The sequence below is a fragment of the Erpetoichthys calabaricus genome, chromosome 12 (genome assembly GCF_900747795.2).
Source record: "Erpetoichthys calabaricus chromosome 12, fErpCal1.3, whole genome shotgun sequence".
Classification (NCBI taxonomy): Eukaryota; Metazoa; Chordata; class Cladistia; order Polypteriformes; family Polypteridae; genus Erpetoichthys; species Erpetoichthys calabaricus.
In genome coordinates, this window is record NC_041405.2 from 4794966 (window position 1) to 4816922 (window position 21957).

General features: G+C 42.2%; 1 protein-coding gene and 1 long non-coding RNA gene across 2 annotated transcripts in view; both read right to left on the reverse strand.

Moving 5' to 3' along the window:
• The window catches only part of LOC127529844 (uncharacterized), a 30719-nt gene extending 11829 nt beyond the window's left edge, over positions 1 to 18890 (reverse strand). Inside the window, exons 1-16 of the mRNA XM_051934839.1 lie at positions 18848 to 18890; positions 18714 to 18755; positions 14310 to 14354; positions 14135 to 14185; positions 13996 to 14046; positions 10147 to 10227; positions 10036 to 10062; positions 9431 to 9490; positions 9116 to 9157; positions 8906 to 8953; positions 8747 to 8806; positions 3400 to 3462; positions 2135 to 2215; positions 1766 to 1924; positions 1578 to 1655; positions 982 to 1035 (exon numbers count right to left, since the gene is read on the reverse strand). Coding sequence (XP_051790799.1) covers positions 982 to 1035; positions 1578 to 1655; positions 1766 to 1924; positions 2135 to 2215; positions 3400 to 3462; positions 8747 to 8806; positions 8906 to 8953; positions 9116 to 9157; positions 9431 to 9490; positions 10036 to 10062; positions 10147 to 10227; positions 13996 to 14046; positions 14135 to 14185; positions 14310 to 14354; positions 18714 to 18755; positions 18848 to 18890 — 985 coding nt within the window. The remainder of the gene's footprint in view (positions 1 to 981; positions 1036 to 1577; positions 1656 to 1765; positions 1925 to 2134; positions 2216 to 3399; positions 3463 to 8746; positions 8807 to 8905; positions 8954 to 9115; positions 9158 to 9430; positions 9491 to 10035; positions 10063 to 10146; positions 10228 to 13995; positions 14047 to 14134; positions 14186 to 14309; positions 14355 to 18713; positions 18756 to 18847) is intronic.
• A 415-nt stretch (positions 18891 to 19305) lies between these two features.
• On the reverse strand, positions 19306 to 21731 carry LOC127529783 (uncharacterized). The gene is made up of 3 exons (XR_007936394.1): positions 21689 to 21731; positions 19497 to 19526; positions 19306 to 19393 (listed from the first exon to the last, which is right to left on the reverse strand). It is a non-coding gene; the product is annotated as an uncharacterized LOC127529783 (long non-coding RNA).
• Between the last annotated feature and the right edge of the window lie 226 nt (positions 21732 to 21957).

A 21957-nucleotide genomic window follows, 5' to 3' on the forward strand; every position in this document is an offset into this window, starting at 1 on the left:
TGCTTTAGGCAGAAACACTTCATGTGCTCTCAGCTCTTAAAACAACGACAAGCAGAACACACAGAACACGCAGCTCGCCAGCAGCTGATCCGACCGCTTCTCCTTAACATGCATTAACCCCCCCCACCACTTCACAACGTGAACGGCAGAGATGCAAAGTGGCAAAAGGACAGCAGCAGTACAGGCTTTGAAATGATCGAGAAGGGGCCTGAGTTGCCTCGAAAGCTTGCATATTGTAATCTTTTTAGTTAGCCAAAAAATGGTATCATTTTGCTTGGCTTTTCTCTCCTTTGGGGATTAATAAAGTATCTATCTATCTATCTATCTATCTATCTATCTATCTATCTATCTATCTATCTATCTATCTATCTATCTATCTATCTATCTATCTATCTATACTATATAGTGCCTTTCATATCTATCTATCTATCTATCTATCTATCTATCTATCTATCTATCTATCTATCTATCTATCTATCTATCTATCTATCTATCTATCTATACTATATAGTGCCTTTCATATCTATCTATCTATCTATCTATCTATCTATCTATCTATCTATCTATCTATCTATCTATCTATCTATCTATCTATCTATCTATACTATATAGTGCCTTTCATATCTATCTATCTATCTATCTATCTATCTATCTATCTATCTATCTATCTATCTATCTATCTATCTATACTATATAGTGCCTTTCATATCTATCTATCTATCTATCTATCTATCTATCTATCTATCTATCTATACTATATAGTGCCTTTCATATCTATCTATCTATCTATCTATCTATCTATCTATCTATCTATCTATCTATCTATCTATCTATCTATCTATCTATCTATCTATCTATCTGTCTATCTATCTATCTATCTCAAACTAAATAAAACTCAATGATATGTCTGTTCCGAGTCTGGCTCCGCCTGTTAGTGACCTGTGCCCTAGACATGTCCCGTATGTTGATTTGACTTCATACCATCAAGGCCTGATGGGATCACAGGGGCTCCATAAGGAAGCTGTCCAGCACCACCTGTAAGACAAAAGAAGAAATTCAGGTCTTCAGACCCAAGAAGTGAACTCTGCTAAGCCTAGTAGGCTGGGGTGACACCAAACCCTAATATTAGAAAGTTAATGGCGTAGCACAGTGCTGTTTTGCATGCTGCCATCTCACAGATCCTGCATCCTGAGTTTGAATCCCAAGCTTGGTTGATGCCCATGTGGAGTTTGCACATCTGCATGGGTATCTGTGTGGGTTTTTCTCATGTGTTAAGTTAACTGGTGATTGCAAATTAGCTGTGCACTTGTGTGAGCGGACCCCTGTGATGGAGGAGCACGCTGTACTGCTGCTTTCTACCTTACACCCAGTTCTGCTGGGATGCTACAGTGTGTTACATGGCATGCAGACACTAAAACACTGGGGGGCTGTTCAGGTCATGACCTTTTCATTGACAACTGTCACATATACCGTACATGTTAGGAGGAGAGTAGCGCAGGGTGGAGACATCGGAAAACAAAGAGGGGACAGAAGTCTTTCTTTAAGTGTCCACAAAGCTCAGACACATGCCCGCTCACCATATTTTGCAGCTGAAGGCTCTGCTCCAAAGCCACCAGGGAGAAACGGCTGTGTGTCAAAAGGAGGCTGGGCTGCACCTGCAGTTACAAGAGACTAAGACTCAGACTGGGATGAGCCGTCATCTTCCCCAGAGCGTTCACTACAGGTATTCCCACCTCTCCCACTGAATACAATTACATTCACTCACCATAGGGTCCCAGGCTGGCCTCAGCTCCAAGACCAGCGGGCACAACAGGCTGGCCACCATAGGGCAGCTGGCCAGCACCATACTTTCCTTTGTTTTCATCTTCTTTCAGGTTGGCAGACAAGAGAGGCAGACCACCATAAGGCAACTGCCCAGCTCCATCTAGTGGAGACAAATTGAATTGGCTTGATATGAGAGGGAGTGTCCATCATATACAGTGGGTGCAAAGAAAAAGCAGGTTCTGATCTGACTAATGTCAGGTGTGCAGGGAGAGAGCCTGTCTGGTATGTTCAGCGGTTTGAAAGATGGCGCGCTCGTTGTTCTGAGGGCTGACATGCCAAGCAGCTGAGCTTCTTGATGTGGTCCACTTACCATATTTACCAGCTTTGCCATCAGCACCAAGACCCAAGGCAGCAGGAACCAATGGCTGACCTCCATAGACATCTGATCCACCTGGAAGACAAACATTCCTTTACAGTTTGCCTGCATATCCCTCTTATGACATTGGTCGTCCAAATTACTTAAGCAATCCATTCTGTTTCTGTCCATGTGACAATGACGACATTATACATGTACTGGGAAACGTGCTGACCTCTGCTCCTCAAATAATGGTAACTCCTAGAGAGGAAGTGGAATTTTTCTAATTTGACAAGATGGAGTATAGAAGATGTATGTAGCACGTCCTAGGGAATTATATATAGATGGACTGGCAAGGATTGAGATTTGATTATAATAAACTTTTCTGCCCACCAGTCAGACACTTAGCAGCTGGTGATGCTTTTCATTCTGCCCTGTCGCTTTGTCGATCGCTTTACTTTCCCAAGGTTGATGCAACCCCAGATTTTTTGACCTTGTAGAACGTATTACGTCATACAATTTGCATTAAGACTAAGATCAATGTTCTGGCCCCAGTAGTTTGTGAGTATCAGAGAGTTGCTGTGCCACATGTGCCCGATGCTCAATGGACGCCTCAGCTGTCATTCCTCTTCTTCCTATCATGTATTTGGCTTCCGCAGTTTGCTTCATGCTAAGTAGATGTTGCTGCTCTTCTTTTTCTTTCAGCCATGTCGCTTTCTTGATAAGTTTGTTGTAAGAATCACACAAATCCTTGGTCGTATGCATGTCGATGAGTTTGTAGTTCTTGCACTTGACGCTCAGTGTTCTTTGTCATATCATCGGTCTTGACACTCAGCTGATTTCGCTGGTTTTCTTTTCCTTTAGGACATGTCTCTTTTGTTTGCCGTAGCAAACCCATGAGTGCAGGTAAGTTTCCTATATTACCCATACCATAGGCGGAGTGGTGGCTCTGAGGTTAGGGATCTGCACTGGCAATCAGAAGGTTGCTGTTTCGAATCCCGTAAAATGCCAATAGGGACTCTGCTTTGTTGGGCCCTTCAGCAAGGCCCTTAACCTGCAATTGCTGAGCGCTTTGAGTAGTGAGAAAAGCGCTATATAAATGCAAAGAATTATTATTATTACCTGAATTTTTTTGCAATACCAGTATGTATCTGGTTATAAGCGTTTGAGGAAGACCAAAATCAACACTCTAGCTCCAGTAGTTTGTGAATAATTGTGTGACAGATGGACAGACCTGCCATGAAGACTGATTTCTGTACCCACATAAGAATCCACCTTACCATACTTGGCAGCGGCTGCTTCAGCACCAAGGGCGGCTCCTCCTTCATTCCCATACACTCCACCTGCCAGATTCAAGAAGGACAGGCCATTAGCAACAGTCAATATGGGCAATCAGAACCCCTTTGGACCTTCAACAAGTAAAGCACTCCTTGGGTCTCAATGGACTCAACCCGTTTACACAAATTGAAGTGTAATTTTTAAATGCTCTTGTTAGGGTTAGGGTGAGGGTTTGTAGAGCAGAAATGTAGCCATTGGTGGAGAGTCTACAGACTACATACCAGGAGTCTAATGGACTCTTTAACTTGACATATCAAATAGTATCTTTGAAGTGAATGGTACCGCGTTTCGATTTCATGTCAAGTACTACTGTTCCAGACCAAAACGGCAAGGGGAGGCTCTGAAATTCTAGAGGGGTTGTGGTGTATTTAGTCGACAGTATAAGTGAGTGGGTGGTTGGAGTGTCTGGCTAAATGAACCCCTAGAGTCGGGCCTGTGCTTAACCAATCATGTCTTCACATGTTACAAGTTCCAAGGTAAGTTACAGCAACTACATTTAACTGTAGTCAGGTCAGGACTACAGCAAATAATAATAATAATAATAATAATAATAATAATAATAATAATAATAATACAGTGGTACCTTGAGATACAAGTGCCCCAACATACGAGTTTTTTGAGATACGAGCACTCACTAGGTTGATTTTTTTGCCTTGAGTTATGAGCCAAAATTTGAGATGTGAGCCATCAAAGAGCTGGTCGCCACACCTTCTGAGGAACTGACGACGGAGGAGTTGACAGAACTACAGACGCAGCAACTTCTGGAGTTTGGTATTGCAGAGGAGCCAGAGGAGGAGGAGGAGGTTATCTCTTCAAGTACAATACCATACAATACAATTTATTTTTCTATAGCGCAAAATCACACAAGAAGTGCCGCAATGGGCTTTAACAGGCCCTGCCTCTAAGTGAGATGATAAAGGAAGTGTTGGCAATGTGGGAAAAAGTTTTGGAGTTTATTAAAAAGAAACACCTTGAAAAAGTTGCAACTGGTCGTGCAGCGGTGCTGTTGTTAGACACTTGCCTAACTCATTTCAGAAACATTCTAAAGGGAAGGAAGAAACAAAGCTCCTTGGACAGGTTTCTATTGAAACGCCCTGCGAATGAAAGTGACGAAGCGTGGCAAAAAAGAAAAAGCTAATGAGGAAGAAGATTAAGTTAAGCAAAAGCGAAGTGAAGTTTCCTCCCACAGTCCAAAGACATGCAGGTTAGGTGGATTGGCGATTCTAAATTGGCCCTAGTGTGTGCTTGGTGTGTGTGTGTGTTTGTGTGTGTCCTGTGGTGGGTTGGCACCCTGCCCGGGATTGGTTCCTGCCTTCTGCCCAGTGTTGGCTGGGATTGGCTCCAGCAGACCCCCGTGACCCTGTGTTCAGATTTAGCGGGTTGGAAACTGGATGGTGTGTGCTTGGTGTGTGTGCGCCCTGTGGTGGGCTGGCGCCCTGCCCGGAGTTTGTTTCCTGCCTTACGCCCCGTGTTGGCTGAGATTGGCTCCAGCAGACCCCCGGGACCCTGTAGTTAGGATATAGCGGGTTGGATAATGGATGGATGGAAAAGTGAAGTGAAAGAAAAAAGTAATACAATACGCTAATCGGCTCCGCTAACATATTTATTTCTTTAGATTCTCTTTTATATATTTGGTTTTATTTTGTTTGTATACAATATTTGTTCATTATAAATACATTTTTCTTATGTTGAAAACATTTAACAAAAAATTTCAGGTGGTTTTTTGAATTCATTTCATTTCAATTAATTTCAAAGGGGAAAATAGATAGATAGATAGATAGATAGATAGATAGATAGATAGATAGATAGATAGATAGATAGATAGATAGATAGATAGATAGATAGATAGATAGATAGATAGATAGATATGAAAGGCACTATATACTGATAGATAGATAGATAGATAGATAGATAGATAGATAGATAGATAGATAGATAGATAGATAGATAGATAGATAGATAGATAGATAGATAGATAGATAGATGAAAGGCACTATATACTGATAGATAGATAGATAGATAGATAGATAGATAGATAGATAGATAGATAGATAGATAGATAGATAGATAGATAGATAGATAGATAGATAGATAGATAGATAGATCCTTTATTAATGAGATACAAGCATTTTGACTTACGAGCTCGGTCACAGAATGAATTAAACTCGTATCTCAAGGTCCCACTGTAATAAGTTACATTTATTGAGCACCTTTCACAAACCTAAGGTCACTTTACATACAGAGTAAAAAATAAAAAAAATTACATAGATGACAAAAGTTCGTAGAAGAGGAAAGTTTTCAGTTAAGGTTTAAAAATGCAGAAAGAGGAGCAAACTCGGAGAGACTGAGGAAGTGAGTTCCAGAGCTGAGGCGCCATAACAGTGAAGGACCTGCCTGTCCTCCCAGGGTGGAGAGTCTGGTGTGTGGGACAGTAAGGAGATGACTGTGTGAGGACCTGAGAGAGCGACAAGGAGTGTAAGAAGCTGAGTGAGGTAGAGGGGGTCAAAGGTTATGTAGGGCTTTGAAGGTGAGAAGCAGAATCTTGAATTTAATCCTTGAAAGAACCGGTGACCAGTAAAGCTGGGAGAGACCAGGGGAGATGTGAGCAGAATGCTTTGTGTGGCTGCAGAGTTCTGAATGCACTGGAGCTTCTGTATTGATTTTGCAGGGAGGCCGATGAAAACGGAATTATAGTAATCAATACGAGACATTATGAAACAATGAACCAGAGTTTGAGCATCAGACAAGGACAGAAATGGATGGAGGCGGCCAATAATAATAATAATAATAATAATAATAATACGTTTCATGTATATAGCACCTTTCCCAGGCTCAAGGCGCTTCACAGAGTCTTAGAAAAAAAAAACAGCAGGGTATATGTAACTTTGGATACAAATGTTTTCCTGAATAGAACAATGAAACAGATAACAAAGCAATAAATAGAATAAAGAACAATAAACCAGAGTAAAATACTAAATTCAATACTAGAAGAAAAACCTAATAAATAACCTAATTTGTGATAAAACAGACACACAAATTATCCTGAGCACCTGGACAGAGAGGTGAACTGAAAGAAAGGGCAGAATGTCAAGTAGAGCTAAAAGCCTTCCTGAACAGATGAGTTCTGAGTTGTTTTTTAAAAGAATTCATGGAGTCAGCTGACCTGATTAATTTCGGTAGGTCATTCCAGAGTCTGGGCGCTATACAGCTGAAGGCCCTGCTGTCACCCATGGAGTGTAGATTAGTGAGGGGCACAACAAGATTACCAGAATCAGAGGACCTTAGTGGGCGGGCAGGCACATAGTGATGGAGAAGGTCACTGATGTAGTTTGGCGCGAGGTTATTTAAAGCTTTGTAGGTTATTAGTAGGATTTTATATTCAATTCTGTAAGACAGAGGGAGCCAGTGAAGACGGAGCAGGATGGTGTGATGTGCTCGCTGCTGCTGGTCCGTGTCAGGACTCTTACAGCTGAGTTCTGAATAAGCTAGAGCTGTGATATGAGATTAGAAGGGGCACCTGCTAGTACGGAATTACAATAATCAATGTGCGATGTGATAAAAGCAGTGACGAGTTACTCAGCGTTAGAAAAGGAGAGGAAGGAGTGAACATGGGATATGTGAGGTGAAAGTAAGAAAGTTTCTTAATGTGGTTTATGTGGGGAGAAACGGAGGAATCAAAAATGACACCAAGACCCCTTGCATCAGAAGAAGGTCTGATGAGATCACCATCAAGATGGACTGAAAAGGAGCTCATGTTCTTAAGTTGCACTTTAGTACCAATTTGCAGGAGTTCCGTTTTGTTGCAATTTAATTTTAAAGAGTTCTGCTCCATCCAGGTTTTCATTGCACTGGGGCAAGTTGTGAGCTGAGAGAGCTCTGATGAAGTTCCACTTTTGACATCGGAATAGAGTTGAATGTCGTCCGCATAAAAATGATAACCCAGTCCAAAGCTACAAATAATATGGCCAATGTGACGGAGATGATAGAATGAAATTTTGGACAGAGACCTAATGTGTAGCTCAAAGTTAACTGACGAATCAAACAAAACACCAAGACTTCTGACAACAGGAGCAGGTTTGACATCAACAGAAGCAGAGAAATTGGACGTCTGTTGAACAAACAGGTCAGTTAGCTGAGCGGAGGTAAGGTAAGCTCCAACATGTGGCGAGAGGTAGACCGACACCAAACTGAGGCTGGCGTGTGAGTGAGGATGGCCCCGCAGCCCGATGAGTCTCTCTTGGATTTGTGCAAATAAATCGGTACCGCAGGTGATCTCTGATACTCTGAGAAGTCGCAAAATCAACCGGAATGTTCAAGCAAATTCTAGAAAAAAAGCCGATCTAAATCCGTGAAGTAGTCCTCTTGTGAAAAGCAGATAGACAGACAGACATTGGATTTTATATATAGAGAGATATCATTTGATCTAATTTAAAATGTATATACTGTATACAGGGGGTCCTCGGGTTACAACACAGTTCCATTCCTACGACAGTGATGTAACCCGAATTTTGGTGTAAGTTGAAACACACTCTAGCCTAAGTCACTTACCTATCCTAACACATTTGCAAAATCACAATCTAGGACATAAAAACACAACTAAGCCACAGAAAAAAGAAAAGGACCTAAATATACTGTACTGTACACTGTACTGTAGTAACAGAAAAATTAGTGTAAAAACATTTCCTTACCTTTATTCCTTCTGATCTCTTTACAATTTCTAATTTCACTTCCATCGTGATGGCTTTCCTCTTCTTTGAAGCAAACCATCTGAAGACTCTGACTTTCGTTTTGGAGCCACGATAAGAGCCACAAAGTCGGCAAACAAAGCCACACAAACGGAGCACTTCCGCCACGCGCAACCAAACTAGTTCGCCCGTGTAGTCCGTAAGTACGACGCTAATGGCATAAGCCGAAACATTCACGTCTCAATTTTTTAATTTTTTTTGGGAGTGAGCGTTGTAAACTCGAAACGTCGTATGTCGAGACGTTGTAAGCCGAGGACCCCCTGTACTATACTTTTTAAACTTAAATCTAAGTTTTGTATCATGCTATATTTCCCTCTGGAATATTATACTGTTTTTCTACATAATAGTTGCTCATGTATTTTTTTTTAATGTAGTTCCATATCAGATTGTATTTAATTGTTAATCAGGTCATATGTGATGTTTTTATCCTACAGTAATTACAGTTTGCCATTCCAGGGGTACTCTGTGGTAATGCAGACCATTCTCCAGCCTCGCCAAGTGTGGAGCCCACCAGATGAAGCACCTTATCATGCATGAAAATTACCTGCTCCTTTGCCAGCCTTTGCACCAAGGCCAGCTCCTTCAGCCAGGGTGCTAGGATAACCTAAAAGAGAAGACGGGATTGTTGTTTGTGAAGACCGCAGACACAATCAGATATGTGGCTGCACTGTTGGATGAAGACTGTGTCACTGAAAATCCTCACCATTTCCATACAATGACTGAACTCCAGCTCCGTATCCATTGCCAAGCCCTATAGATAAGAACAAGGACAGAAGATGAGTATCAGTCTTTAGATCAGGTTCCTCAACCAATGACTGAACCCTACTTAGAAACAGAGGCAGCAGTTTGGATAAAATATGTAGGTGGGAGTGGGATGTTAATGGACTGGGCACAAGACAGACAAATAGCTCACCAGAGGGTTTGACTTTACCAGCCTGTGGAACTCCTGCCTGACCTGCTGGGAGCAAACAAAAAAAAAAAACAAAACATGATGCATCTAAAATGGTTCCTAAATGGCTACTCCTTATGTCATGAGTTTCAAATGTATTGGACTAGAAATAGAAGTGTGAGGAGCATCACTGCAGGTCTCACCCAAAATGGATCTCACCAGAATCATTTGCAGATATGACACTCTGAACCAAGGCAGTCTCACCCAATGCAACCAAGAAGCTATCTCCTCTCAGCTTCATTTCTTGGTGTCTATTTGTCATGTCACTACTTTACGTACCTGCGCTGTAACTATTGGGAAGACCAGCGCCAGCGTAGGCCCCTTGGACACCTCCATAACCTGTGAATGAGAGACACAAAAACAATTCTAGGGGTCAGAGTGACGGTTGCTGCTGGACTCTCAAGCCACTGTGAGATAAACAACAGTCACGCTTGAGCCACTAAAGCTGACATTCTCAGGATATAACAGAAGAGTCCATCAGGAGTAACCAGTCATTAGTTTTAGATTGCAGGAGTCAAGACAGACCAGTCGTGAATTTTAATAAATTCAACGTCAGCCCTCAAGCTGGGGTCATTACCCAGATAAACTGTGTGAAAACATTATTCAAAGCTGAAGACCACCACCTCCTTACTGTTCACATCACAGGGTCAGCCTCATGAATTTCATGCTAATTAAAAGTTAAGGATATTTTAGATGTTGGAAAAAGAGTGTTGAGCGGAAAGCTGCATGCAAAGCAGGGCCTACAAGCCTGTGGCCCAAATACCACCTTGAGTGTGCAGACAGCACTTAGGGAAAGTGAGGGAACTAGTTTTGGGTTTAGGGGGCAACGTCAGGAAATCTTTTGTAAGATTGTGTCACTTAAATAAAAAGCTATAGGTGCCTACCTCCAGGTTTGACTTTGCCAGCTTGCCCTGCAAAATAATGGGATTTACTGTAAAAAAAAATTGTCGGAGAAGCTTGTCACCCGTATTGAGAGCCAATAAATCGTCACTCACCTGCCCCATAGCCGGCACCAAGTCCTGCACCCAGACCCATACCTGGGTAGCCACCAGCCCCAAGACCTGCCCCATAGCCTGCTGTGGAAAATACAAGGAGAGACAACCAGTTTACATGCCCAGCTAGGGATGTGCCAGGAGGGCGTCGATCTTACTTGAATAAATAACAAGCAACAAAACAGGTAGCTGGCAGCAATGCCATTGTGCAGGTGATTAGAATAAGGTACCATTGAAACAAACCATCCATCCATCCATTTTCCAACCCGCTGAATCCGAACACAGGGTCACGGGGGTCTGCTGGAGCCAATCCCAGCAAACACAGGGCACAAGGCAGGAACTAATCCTGGGCAGGGTGCCAACTTGAAACAAACCTTTAAATTAATTCTATTTGAAAACGGTGCAATTTTTGATTTAACTCTTTCAGGGCTGATGTCGGCTTTTGTCAAAAAGAGGAGTTGACCAACCATTATGTTTTAGTTGGACTCTCGCTGCTAGAAGGAAAGTTAGCTTCATTGGTTTGATCGAGATTTCCGGCGCTCGTGTGAGTAGTAAGGCACAAACAACGGCAAAAATGGCACTGACATAATGGTGAGAGATCAAAGCGAATGGGTAAAGCAAAATACTCTGTGGACGACATCTTGTCTGTTATCTCTGAACTGGACTATGAATTGTCGGACTCCGATTTTGATACATGTGATCGAAAACGAAAGTGAGGTTCCAGCTTCAGCTGACTGGTTTCCCAGCTAATCGTGGTGCTGACAATGTTCACCAGGTAGGCCTGCCACTTAACGATGGTAAGAGGTAGAAACCAGAATACAGTGCACTGCGACTTTGTCTCAGCCACGCGAAGGCCACGCATTCTTGGCAAACTGGCAGCCGCAGCATGCAGTTACGGACGTTTTATATGTGGAAACCATTGCTTTTCAGAAACTATGTTTTTTGGAAAAAAATATTCAGCCCTCAAAGAGTTAAACAAATGATGTGATTTTTAATTTAAACAGCAGAGATCACTACACTACCTTAAGTAACCTATTGAATATGCAGAGGTGTCAGGTACTTTTAATAATGTAAACAGTCTGATTTTTAATTTAGGCTTCATCCATGCTACTACATTTTCAATTGAAAATGCGATTCTTAAATGAAAATGATCTCCGTCCACACTAAAATGACCACAAACATACAGAGTGGTCCAGATCTAATTATGCAATTTTTTATTACGCTATAACTTATTAAGTTTATTACATAGAGAATTCACAGCACCTGCCCTGTATTCCAAAATGGCGGGGAGACGTTTGTCAGTCAGTTGTACAATTAGATCTGGACCACCCTGTACATGACATAGTGGGCTGCCTACACCGGGCCTCTAGTTTTTCACTGAGAGTGAGCATTGTTGTCTTATGCAAAACCGACAATCCTTGAAAAAGATGGCAACCCCACCAGCCACAAGCTTTATTGCAAAACTGCAGTGATCAGTAAATCATTTTGCCTTTTGCACCAGTGTAGAGAATTCAAACTGAACAAAACACAATTCAGGTGCATGCAGGTGAGCGAGCGCCATGGAAGGCAGCTCTTCTTTGTCCTCTGTGTCAGCGTTTGGTTTTCTTCTGTGAAGGGAGAAATGTTGTATTGAGCAGAATCCAATTAGGGAGAGGATACAAAAAAGTACAAGCAGATCCAAGCGCGATTCGCTAAAGCTGCATTCTCTGAAGTATACGGCTCTGGGGAGCATTTTCAGAAGTCTCCGTTGTCCCCAGTGTAGCTGAAAGGTGACAATGGAAGTCTAATGGCTGTGTTTTTAAATGAAAATTTAGTAGTGTGAATGGGGCCTTGGAAAAGCAGTGCAAAATTTATATTTCAGTAAACATTTCACCACAAACTCTGCTCAACTTCTTTAACAGGTTTGACCATCCTAACCCACCCTCACCTCGGAGTACTGCACCCTCCACCCATCCTTGTTGATGCCAGCATAGGAGAGAGTTTCCCCTAACACACAATTACAGCAGCGCAGGTAAGCAGAGAGCTGAGGAGACTTCATGCCAGCAAAGCAGTGAGTCCAGATGGAGTATCACCACGACTGCTGAAGGCCTGTGCACTGGAGCTGGGGAGTCATCTACAGCACATCTTCAACCTGAGCCTGGAACAGGGGAGAGTCCCAAGGCTTTGGAAAACATCTTGCATCACCCCAGTCCCAAAGGTATCACGTCCTGGTGAGCTGAACGTCACATGTGATGAAGACCATGGAACAGCTGCTGCTTCAGCACCTGAGGCCACAGGTCCACCACGCCCTCGACCCTCTGCAGTTCGCATACCAGGAGAAGGTGGGAGTGGAGGATGCCATCATCTACATGCTACACCGATCCCTCTCTCACTTGGACAGAGGCAGTGGTGCTGTAAGAATTATGTTTCTGGACTTCTCTAGCGCCTTCAGCACCATCCATCCTCTACTCCTTAGAGACAAGCTGACAGAGATGGGAGCAGAGTCATACCTGGTGGCATGGATCGTGAACTATCTTACAGACAGACCTCAGTATGTGCGTCTCGGGAACTGCAGGTCTGACATTGTGGTCAGCAACACAGGAGTGCCGCAGGGGACTGTACTTTCTCTGGTCCTGTTCAGCCTATATACATCAGACCTCCAATACAACTCAGAATCCTGCCATGTGCAAAAGTTCGCTGATGACACTGCTATCATGGGCTGCATCAGGAGTGGGCAGGAGGAGGATAGGGACCTAATCAAGGACTTTGTTAAATGGTGTGACTCAAACCACCTACACATGAACACCAGCAAAACCAAGGAGCTGGTGGTGGATTTTAGGAGGACCAGGCTCCTCATGGACCGCGTGATCATCAAAGGTGACTGTGTGCGGAGGGTGCAGACCTAGAAATATCTGGGAGTGCAGCTGGATGATAAACTGGACTGGACTGCCAATACTGATGCTCTGTGCAAGAAAGGACAGAGCCGACTATACTGGCGTCCTTCAACATCTTCAATAAGATGCTGCAGATGTTCTATCAGACGGTTGTGGCGAGCGCCCTCTTCTACGCGGTGGTGTGCTGGGGAGGCAACATAAAAAAAGAGGGACGCCTCACACCTGGACAAACTGGTGAGGAAGGCAGGCTCTATTGTAGGCATGGAGCTGGACAGTTTAACATCTGCAGAGCGACGGGCGCTGAGCAGACTCCTGTCAATTATGGAGAATCCACTGCATCCACTGAACAGGATCATCTCCAGACAGAAGAGCATCTTCAGCAACAGACTGCTGTCACCGTCCTGCTCCACTGACAGACTGAGGAGATCGTTCCTCCCCCACACTGTGCGACTCTTCAAACCCACCGGGGGGGCAAACGTTAATATTATACAAAGTTATTGTCTGTCTGTATACCTGCATTGTTATCACTCTTTAATTTAATATTGTTTTTATGAGTATGCTGCTGCTGGAGTATGGGAATTAATAAAGTATCTATCTATCTATCTATCTATCTATCTATCTATCTATCTATCTATCTATCTATCTATCTATCTATCTATCTATCTATCTATCTATCTATCTATCTATCTATCTATCTATCTATCTATCTATCTATCTATCTATCTATCTATCTATCTATCTATCTATCATATCTAACATTGGCAGGGTTGTGTTCCATATGAAAGCCTGTCACAGCCTTTATCCTGTATATTTATTTTGTTTAGCCTCGGACCAGGCTCTATACTATCATCAATGATCAGTGCTCACACATGGAGGAATGATCTAGAAGCCAGCACCCTATCTCCTGCTTGCCTTCTCAGGCTTCGCTTACAAAATGGCCGCACTGGACTATCAGGAAGGTGCCCACCACCCCGTTTACCTTGTTTTCCAGCTTTTGCTCCTAAGCCTGTTGGGAGTCCTGCTCCAGCACCTAGAGTTGTAAGAGAAAAAGAAATTTCAGACGGCTAAACCCTGAAAGCCTCAGGAAAGTGTTAAGGACATCCAAAAACTGTGCTTACCGTAGCCTGGTTGAATGCCAGCGGCCGGGTATCCCAGAGCAGCGCCATAGCCTGTGGAGAGAAAGAAGATAACAAAGGTGTGTGTGAGACCACAATTCTGTGATGATTTTACTATTCTGTGTTGGTTCAGGCCAGTTGGTGGGGCAGAGGGTCTTACACACTGAGAGGCCATTACCTGGTTTAGGTCCTTTTCCAAGAGCTCCTGGCGTGACTCCGGCACCTAGTTTAACAAATGCAATGTTGTAATTGCTCAGTGAGTAAAATAATCATGAAGAGAGAACTATTGGTGGAAATAAAGGTTATAATAAATGTCTACATCAGGCAGTCACCAATTAAAATGGTTATGGCAAAGTCAATTGGTGGGACAGTCGAAGGACTGGAAAATGTCAAATATCATCCCATTATATAAAAAGGGTGACCAGGCTGATCCAAGCAACTACATGTCAGTAAGCTTAATGGGTATCACAGGAAAATTAATGGAAAGAATTATTAAGGATAAGATTGAGCAACACCTTGGCAAGGACAGGACAGTCAGCATGGGGTCAGAAGAGGGAGGTCGTGTTTTACTAACAAGCTGTAATTCTAGGAGGAGGAAACAAAAGGATACGACCAGAGAGGAGGAGATGAGATGATTGATGTGGACTTTCAGAAAGCATTTGATGAGGTCCCACATGAGAGGGTGGGCATCAAACTAAAAGAAGTGACAGTTCAGGGTGTAGGTGGGTGCAGAATTGGCTCAGATACACGAAGCTGAGGGTGATGGTGTGAAGAACCTCATCAGAATTGGGTGACGTTAAGAGTGGTGACCAGCAGGGGGGCAGTACGGGGGCCGCTGCTATTTTTAATATCTATAAATGATTTAGATAGGAATATAAGGAACAAGCCGGTTAACCCAGCCACAGGGGATGCACAAGCCAGTGTGTTTCTTCATGCCGGTCCCAAGTCTGGATAAATGGGGAGGGTTACGTCATGAAGGGCATTCGGTGTAAAATTTTGCCAAATCAATATGCGGACAACAATACAAATTTCCATACCGGATCAGTCGAGCCCTGGGTTAACTTGCAGATGATACCAAGATAGGTGGATTAGCAGATAATCTGTTATATCATCACAGAAGGACTTGGACAGCAGACAGGCTTGGGCAGATTTGTGGACGATGAAATTTAATGTCAGTAAATGTGAAGAATTACACATAGGAAGTAAAAATGTGAGGTTTGAATACACAATGTGATGTCTGAAAATCGAGAGTCCACCTCAAGAGAAGGATTTAGGAGTCATAGTGGACTCTAAGCTATCGACTTCCTGACTGTTCAGAAGCCTTTAAGGAGGCTCACAGAATGCCAGGTTATATAGCGCCTTGATGTGTGGATTACAAGTCACAGGAGGGTCTGCTCAAGCTTTATAACACACTGGTGAGGCCTCATCTGGAGTCCTGGGTGCAGTTTTGTGTCTCCAGGCTACAAAAAGGACATAACACCACAAGAGAAGGTCCAGAGAAGAGCTACTGGGCTGATTGAGGGCTACAGGGGGTGAGTGATGATGAAAGATTAAAAGAGCTGAACCATAAGGAGATGAAGAGGAGACCTGACTGGAGTGTTTAACATGATGAAGAGAATCAGTCCAGTGTATCGAGATGGTGACTTTAAAATGAGTTCATCAAGAACACGGGGACACAGTTGGAAACTTGTGAAGGGTAAATTTCACACAAACATTAGGAAGTTTTTCTTTACACAAAGAATGACAGACACTTGGAATACGCGACCAAGTAGGGTGGTAGACATGAGGACTTTAGGGATTTTCAGAACTCGACTTGATGTTTTTTTTGAAAGAAATAAGTGGACAGGACTGGCGAGCTTTGTTGGGCTGAATGGCCTGCTCTCGTCCAGAGTGTTCTAATTAACTGTTAAACTGGACCAGTAGGAGAGAGAGGACCTCTAGTAGGGGACACAACACATCCTGAGGAGGATAAGGGTAGCAACCTGCAAGGCCCATGTCAGCTTTAAACTAAGAAAAGGAAATGGATTTCTCCACCAGTGAGGAGATCCTATAAATGTCAACTTATTTTTCTTTCTAACCTCAAGCCCTTCTTCAGCCTCAGACTGGTCCTGAGGTGAACAAGAGTCTGCATAAAAAGATACGTTTGCCACACCTGACAGGGAAGAAGCAGAAACCCACACATCATGAATGGGTCCATAGCCACCAGGACACTCCATCACCATATCTGACCAATGTTTCTCGTAATGGTAAAAAATATTTTTATTTAATGATTAGGAGATGGACGAAACAGAATTATTATCTTAGAACAGGCTGAGGTCAAAACCAAACATAAGTGACTGCCGAACAACTAAATCCTGTGTAACATCTGGGCCGAAAGAAAACAATGACTAAGTTGTAGAAGGTTCAACTGTCATAACAGCTTATCCTTGATGATCCTTCTGTACCACTAGTTAGATGAATGCCCTCAGGTGCTGTGATGATTTAAGAGTACCTGCTGTCAGGATTAAAAAATGGAATTGTCCGACTAAAAGACACACATTGAGACCAGGAAATGAACTAAGAAACAGAGTGGAGAAAGGCCGAGGTTAATACCAGAAAAGCACGAAACCAAAAAGCCACAAGTCCAAATTGCTAACCGAAACCAAACTGAAAACCTTCTTGCAATGGTCCTGACAACTGAAGAGATTCCTAATGCTGGCGAGACGATGCGGTTATTTTTTAAATTGCTTTTCAGACTTATCCAAAAATCCGGATGTTGTTAGTAATATCACACGTTGGCGTTGAGTTATTGTGAGGAAAATAACCAGAAAGTGCTTATGTGAGGGGGAAAATCAAGTCAGATGGAAACAAATGAGAAGGCGGGTAACATGAGAAACGCGTACAATAACCCAAAATGAACGCAGGAAACCAATTAATTGTTACAGTTAGCAGTGCATTGCCATCTTTTATACCGGCAGAGCGGTATTACCAGGCATCAAGAAGTAGCAATGGGATATCATTACCAGCTACAAAATGGAGGCACCCATTCTGTGAAACAATATACAGTAATCCCTCGCTATACCACGCTTCGATTTTTACGGCTTCACTCTATCGCGGATTTTATATGTAAGCATATCTAAACGTATATCGCAGATTTTTTGCTGCTTCGCGGATTTCTGCGGACAACGGGTCTTTTAATTTCTGGTACATGCTTCCTCAGTTGGTTTGCCCAATTGATTTCATACAAGGGACGCTATTGGCGGATGGCTGAGAAGCTACCCAATCAGAGCACGCAGTTAAGTTCCTGGGTGCTGATTGGCTCAGTGACGGACAGCAGCATTCGATTCTGCTTTGCGTTAGCCAGCATCTCGTCTCGCTCATTCACCATCAACGTGTTTCGCTGGTAACTTTTGTGCTCTTTTGTGCTTATCTCTGTGCGTAGTCAAGCCCTTCATTATGTCTCCAAAACGATCTGCTCCTGCTGCTGCTTCCGGGGCCGTGCCCAAGAGCCAATGGAAGATGGTAACGATTGCTGAAAAGGTAAACGTTTTGGATATGTTGAAGGAAGGGAACAGCTACACTGCTGTAGGACGCCATTACAGCATCATTACGTTTTAAATAAAACTCCTCAATGATATACAATACGTGTGTTTGTGCGTAGTATATAAACAGTGTGTTTACACACATCATTTCAATGAATCTTACCTAATATCTAAAAGAATATAAAGGGTTTATGCTGTATAACTGTGCGGGAAATGTTTATAAGAGTGTGGGAGAGTTTATAAGTCTCATTGTGGACATCGGTTTTGGAGGGCAGCCTTCTTAATGTACATTGGTGACTGAATCTCAATGCCACGTTCATGTTCTGCTCCCTCTCCCTGACTGGTGAATTTTAGAATCCTTCTCCAATGTCTTCATGGTGCTGTTGTGTTGCAAGCTCCACTGACTAACTGAGTCTGTTGTCAGGACCAGCAGGAGTATTAAATATGAAAGCATGGGAGACATCTTCAGTGCACCAGGATCAATTTAGGGTGGTCACACCAAAGGATCTGTCATTTTATGATTTATATTTAGAAGAAATTTGGAAAACATCTGTAGAACATTAGAAACGCAGGCCATTTAGACCAATCCTATCCACTTAGTTGCTCCAAGATAACATCAAGTTTGAGTTTTGAAAGTCCTTAAAGTACTTGGTCACTTATTCTATGTGTCTATGGCTCTCCTTGTGAAGAAAAACCTCCTAATGTTTGTCAGAAATCGACCCTGAACAAGCTTCCAACTGAGCCGCCGTGTTCCTGTTAAACTCATTTTAAATCAACAGTCTCGGTCCATTGCACTAATTTCTTTCATAATTTTGAACTCTTCTGTTATGTCACCTCTTTATCTCCTTTAGCTTCTGTTTTGCAGTTCAACATTACAGGTTCTGTTCTGTGCTGATCATAATAAATAAAATGTGAAAATGTCAACAGGAGAAAATCCTGTAGGTTGGTTGGACTGTGAGTCAAATCTAATCTTGAGAAAAGATTTAAAACAGCCCTTTAAATGAAAAGAATCCCCTAAAGCCTCCTGCACTTGAGTGACAAAAGTAGTATGGTGAACCCACCTGCTCCCAGTCCTGCACCAAGGTAGGCACCAGCTCCATATCCTAGAAGAGAAAGAGTGGAGAAAAACCGTCAACAGGCCTCTGAGCCATCCTGACTCACATGACACAAGAGCGTGGAGGTCTTGGCAGAAGACCCTGCAGACACCGGGAGTAGCAAAGGTCTAAGTTGTGCACCATTAAGACAGACAAACAATGTTTTCTGATCATTTGTAAATGTGACGGTTAATGCTGTTATTTTTCTGAGTGCTCTTATTATAACTTTATTAAATTTTTAGCCCTTTTTCTAAGGTAACATACAAAGTCTCAAAACAGCACAATTGTTCGTATTAATATTGTTTTTATAATAGCAGCACAGGCAGTTTACGTGAATTGATCAGGGTGACAAAATCAATCAGAGCAGACTTTTGGTTTAAGGATCAGGGCCTGTGACATGAGATAGATAGATAGATAGATAGATAGATAGATAGATAGATAGATAGATAGATAGATAGATAGATAGATAGATAGATAGATAGATAGATAGATAGATAGATAGATAGATAGATAGGAAAGGCACTATATAATAGATAGCGGTTTGGTTTGGAGGCTCCTACCTGGTTTCTGTTTGCCTGCTCCAAATCTAGCACCGGGAAGCCCTAGCCCAGCTCCAAGACCGGCACCTGGGACACCCAGACCAGCAGCTGCAAATAAAAAGTACAATAATTTACTTAGCAAGGTTTAGTTTAAAAGGCAGACAAAAGAAATCCAAACTAAATCTTGCAAAAAAGGAAAAAGACAACTTACCAGCACCATAGCCTGGTTGCACTCCATAGCCTATGGAATAAAAATAAAGGTCACGTATAGTAGACTGCTATGTTTTATAGTGCCTTTCTTAGCTACCTATTTAATGCAATGCCTTTCCTAAGCATTTAATATTGCATCTATCAAATATAGTAATTTTCCTATCTGTTGTACTTCTGTATTGCCTTTCATCTCGTTGTTTCTTTAAATACTGATTAGTACTCTGATTGTTTTGCAGAAATTCTAAGATCACTTTGAAATGAATGGAGTCTCTGAAGCCTTATAATCCTTCTAAAGGCCTCTTGTCTTCTGCTGGCCACCTTTTGGTTCACACCCACTCTGAAGGTATGAGAAGTTGAAATGTATTCATTTAATTTTTATCCTTTAAATGAGCTGTCACACATCTAGTACTAACAGAAGCTAATTAGGAAACTGCCCTGTAAGGGACACCAATCCATCATGGATTATATTTTACTAATCCGAGCACTGGATGACGGACAATGCTGGTACGGAGACATCCTGCAGGGGGCGCCAGTCTATGATAGCTCATGAAAACATGTGCAGAGTTGTTTAATCCAATTCGGGGCGAGAGGGGACTTATCCTGTCAACACCGGGCCCAAGGATGAAGTGCCAGTCCATTAAACTTCTCCATCAATATACACACACAAATACACACACACTTGAAGCCAAGTGTGATCCTCCCACCCACCATAATAATCCAGGGAAACATAAGCATCGATAATCCTAATGTCAAGCATGATGCATTAAAGCAGAGGTTCAGCTATATTGATATTCATAATGCCAGTCATGATCCATAAGAAGAGAGAATCACACACATCCATATTTATAATGTCGAGTATTAGTCATAGCAGCAGAAGACTAAAGTGCAAGAATGGTAGGTGAAAATAGATATAGATAGATAGATAGATAGATAGATAGATAGATAGATAGATAGATAGATAGATAGATAGATAGATAGATAGATAGATAGATAGATAGATAGATAGATAGATAGATAGATAGATAGATAGATAGATAGATAGATTTTAACTATGACATTTTAGCGTAGTTAGCAGGATTAGATAGATAGACAGAACTTTATTTGTCCCCAGGGGGAAATTTGGCTTTTTATAGATGCCCTTGATAGCAGTAATATCCACCATGACCTACAAAAAAGATCAGACATACCCAAATCTATAATATCAACTATGATTAGCAGAATATCACCAACATCATATTTAACAGATTAAATATGAATCATAATAGTGGAGGTCCAACCTCATTTCTGTTCATAATGCTATGCGTGATCCACAAGAGTTGAGGTTCAACCACATCTGTATCTACTAGAGGTTATGGACTCTCATTCATAATGATAATATCAAATGTAATCTATAGAAGTGGAGAATCAGACATAAGGCTCATCCACATTGATGATGTCAAATGTGATTAATAAAGATCCATATTGACAAAGTTAAGGATGATCCCCAATGTGATCAATACAAATAGAAGATCAGACTCATCCATATTGATAATATCAAAGGTGATCAATACAATTAGAGGATCAGACACATCCATCTGGATAATGTTAGGGATGACGCATATGAGTAGAAGATCAGATTCATCCATATTGATAATATTAAATGTGTTCTATAAGAGGAGAAGCTAAGACATATCCATATTGATAGTGTTTATAAGATCAGAGAATCAAACACAAGATCCACACACACACACACACACGCACACACGGTCTCCTGAAGATCTGAGGAAGCAGCACTGGCTCCATCCCTGTTACTGCCCCAGGATTATTTTACCTTTTTATTTCAAGTTTATTTTCTTTCCAGTTTGGATGAATTATGGAGATGATAACTACAGTTAATATGATTCCAAACGCTTCATCAATTTTCAGGCAGTGGATCCCCAAAAACAACAGACATGGAATCCTGCTGGGCATTTTACATTTTCCTAAATTTTAAATTTGAATACCTGGATTCTTTTTTATGTGCCTGACACTCATTTTGATCTCAGAGCAGTTTCTGGTTTACTTTATTAGGAAGGAGCCTTGTGATAGTGTGGATAGTGAAAGACGATATATTAATTACATTTAAATACTTTGTTAAACTCTGATGAATGCTTTTGCCACTCAACATAATGCCTCTGACAGACTAGTTTGCAAACACTCCTCAGACATGCTTACCTGCTTTTGGAGGCTTTCCACCAGCTCCAAGTCCTCCAGCTCCAAGGCCAGCTCCAAGTCCTCCAGCTCCAAGTCCTCCAGCTCCAAGTCCACCAGCTCCAAGTCCACCAGCTCCAAGTCCTCCAGCTCCAAGGCCAGCTCCAAGTCCGCCAGCTCCAAGGCCAGTTCCCAGTCCTCCAGCTCCAAGTCCACCTCCAAGTCCAGCCCCTAAACCACCTAAAGAGAAAACAGCAACTGAGGTCATGGTGCCTCCATCTTAGCTGTAGCTA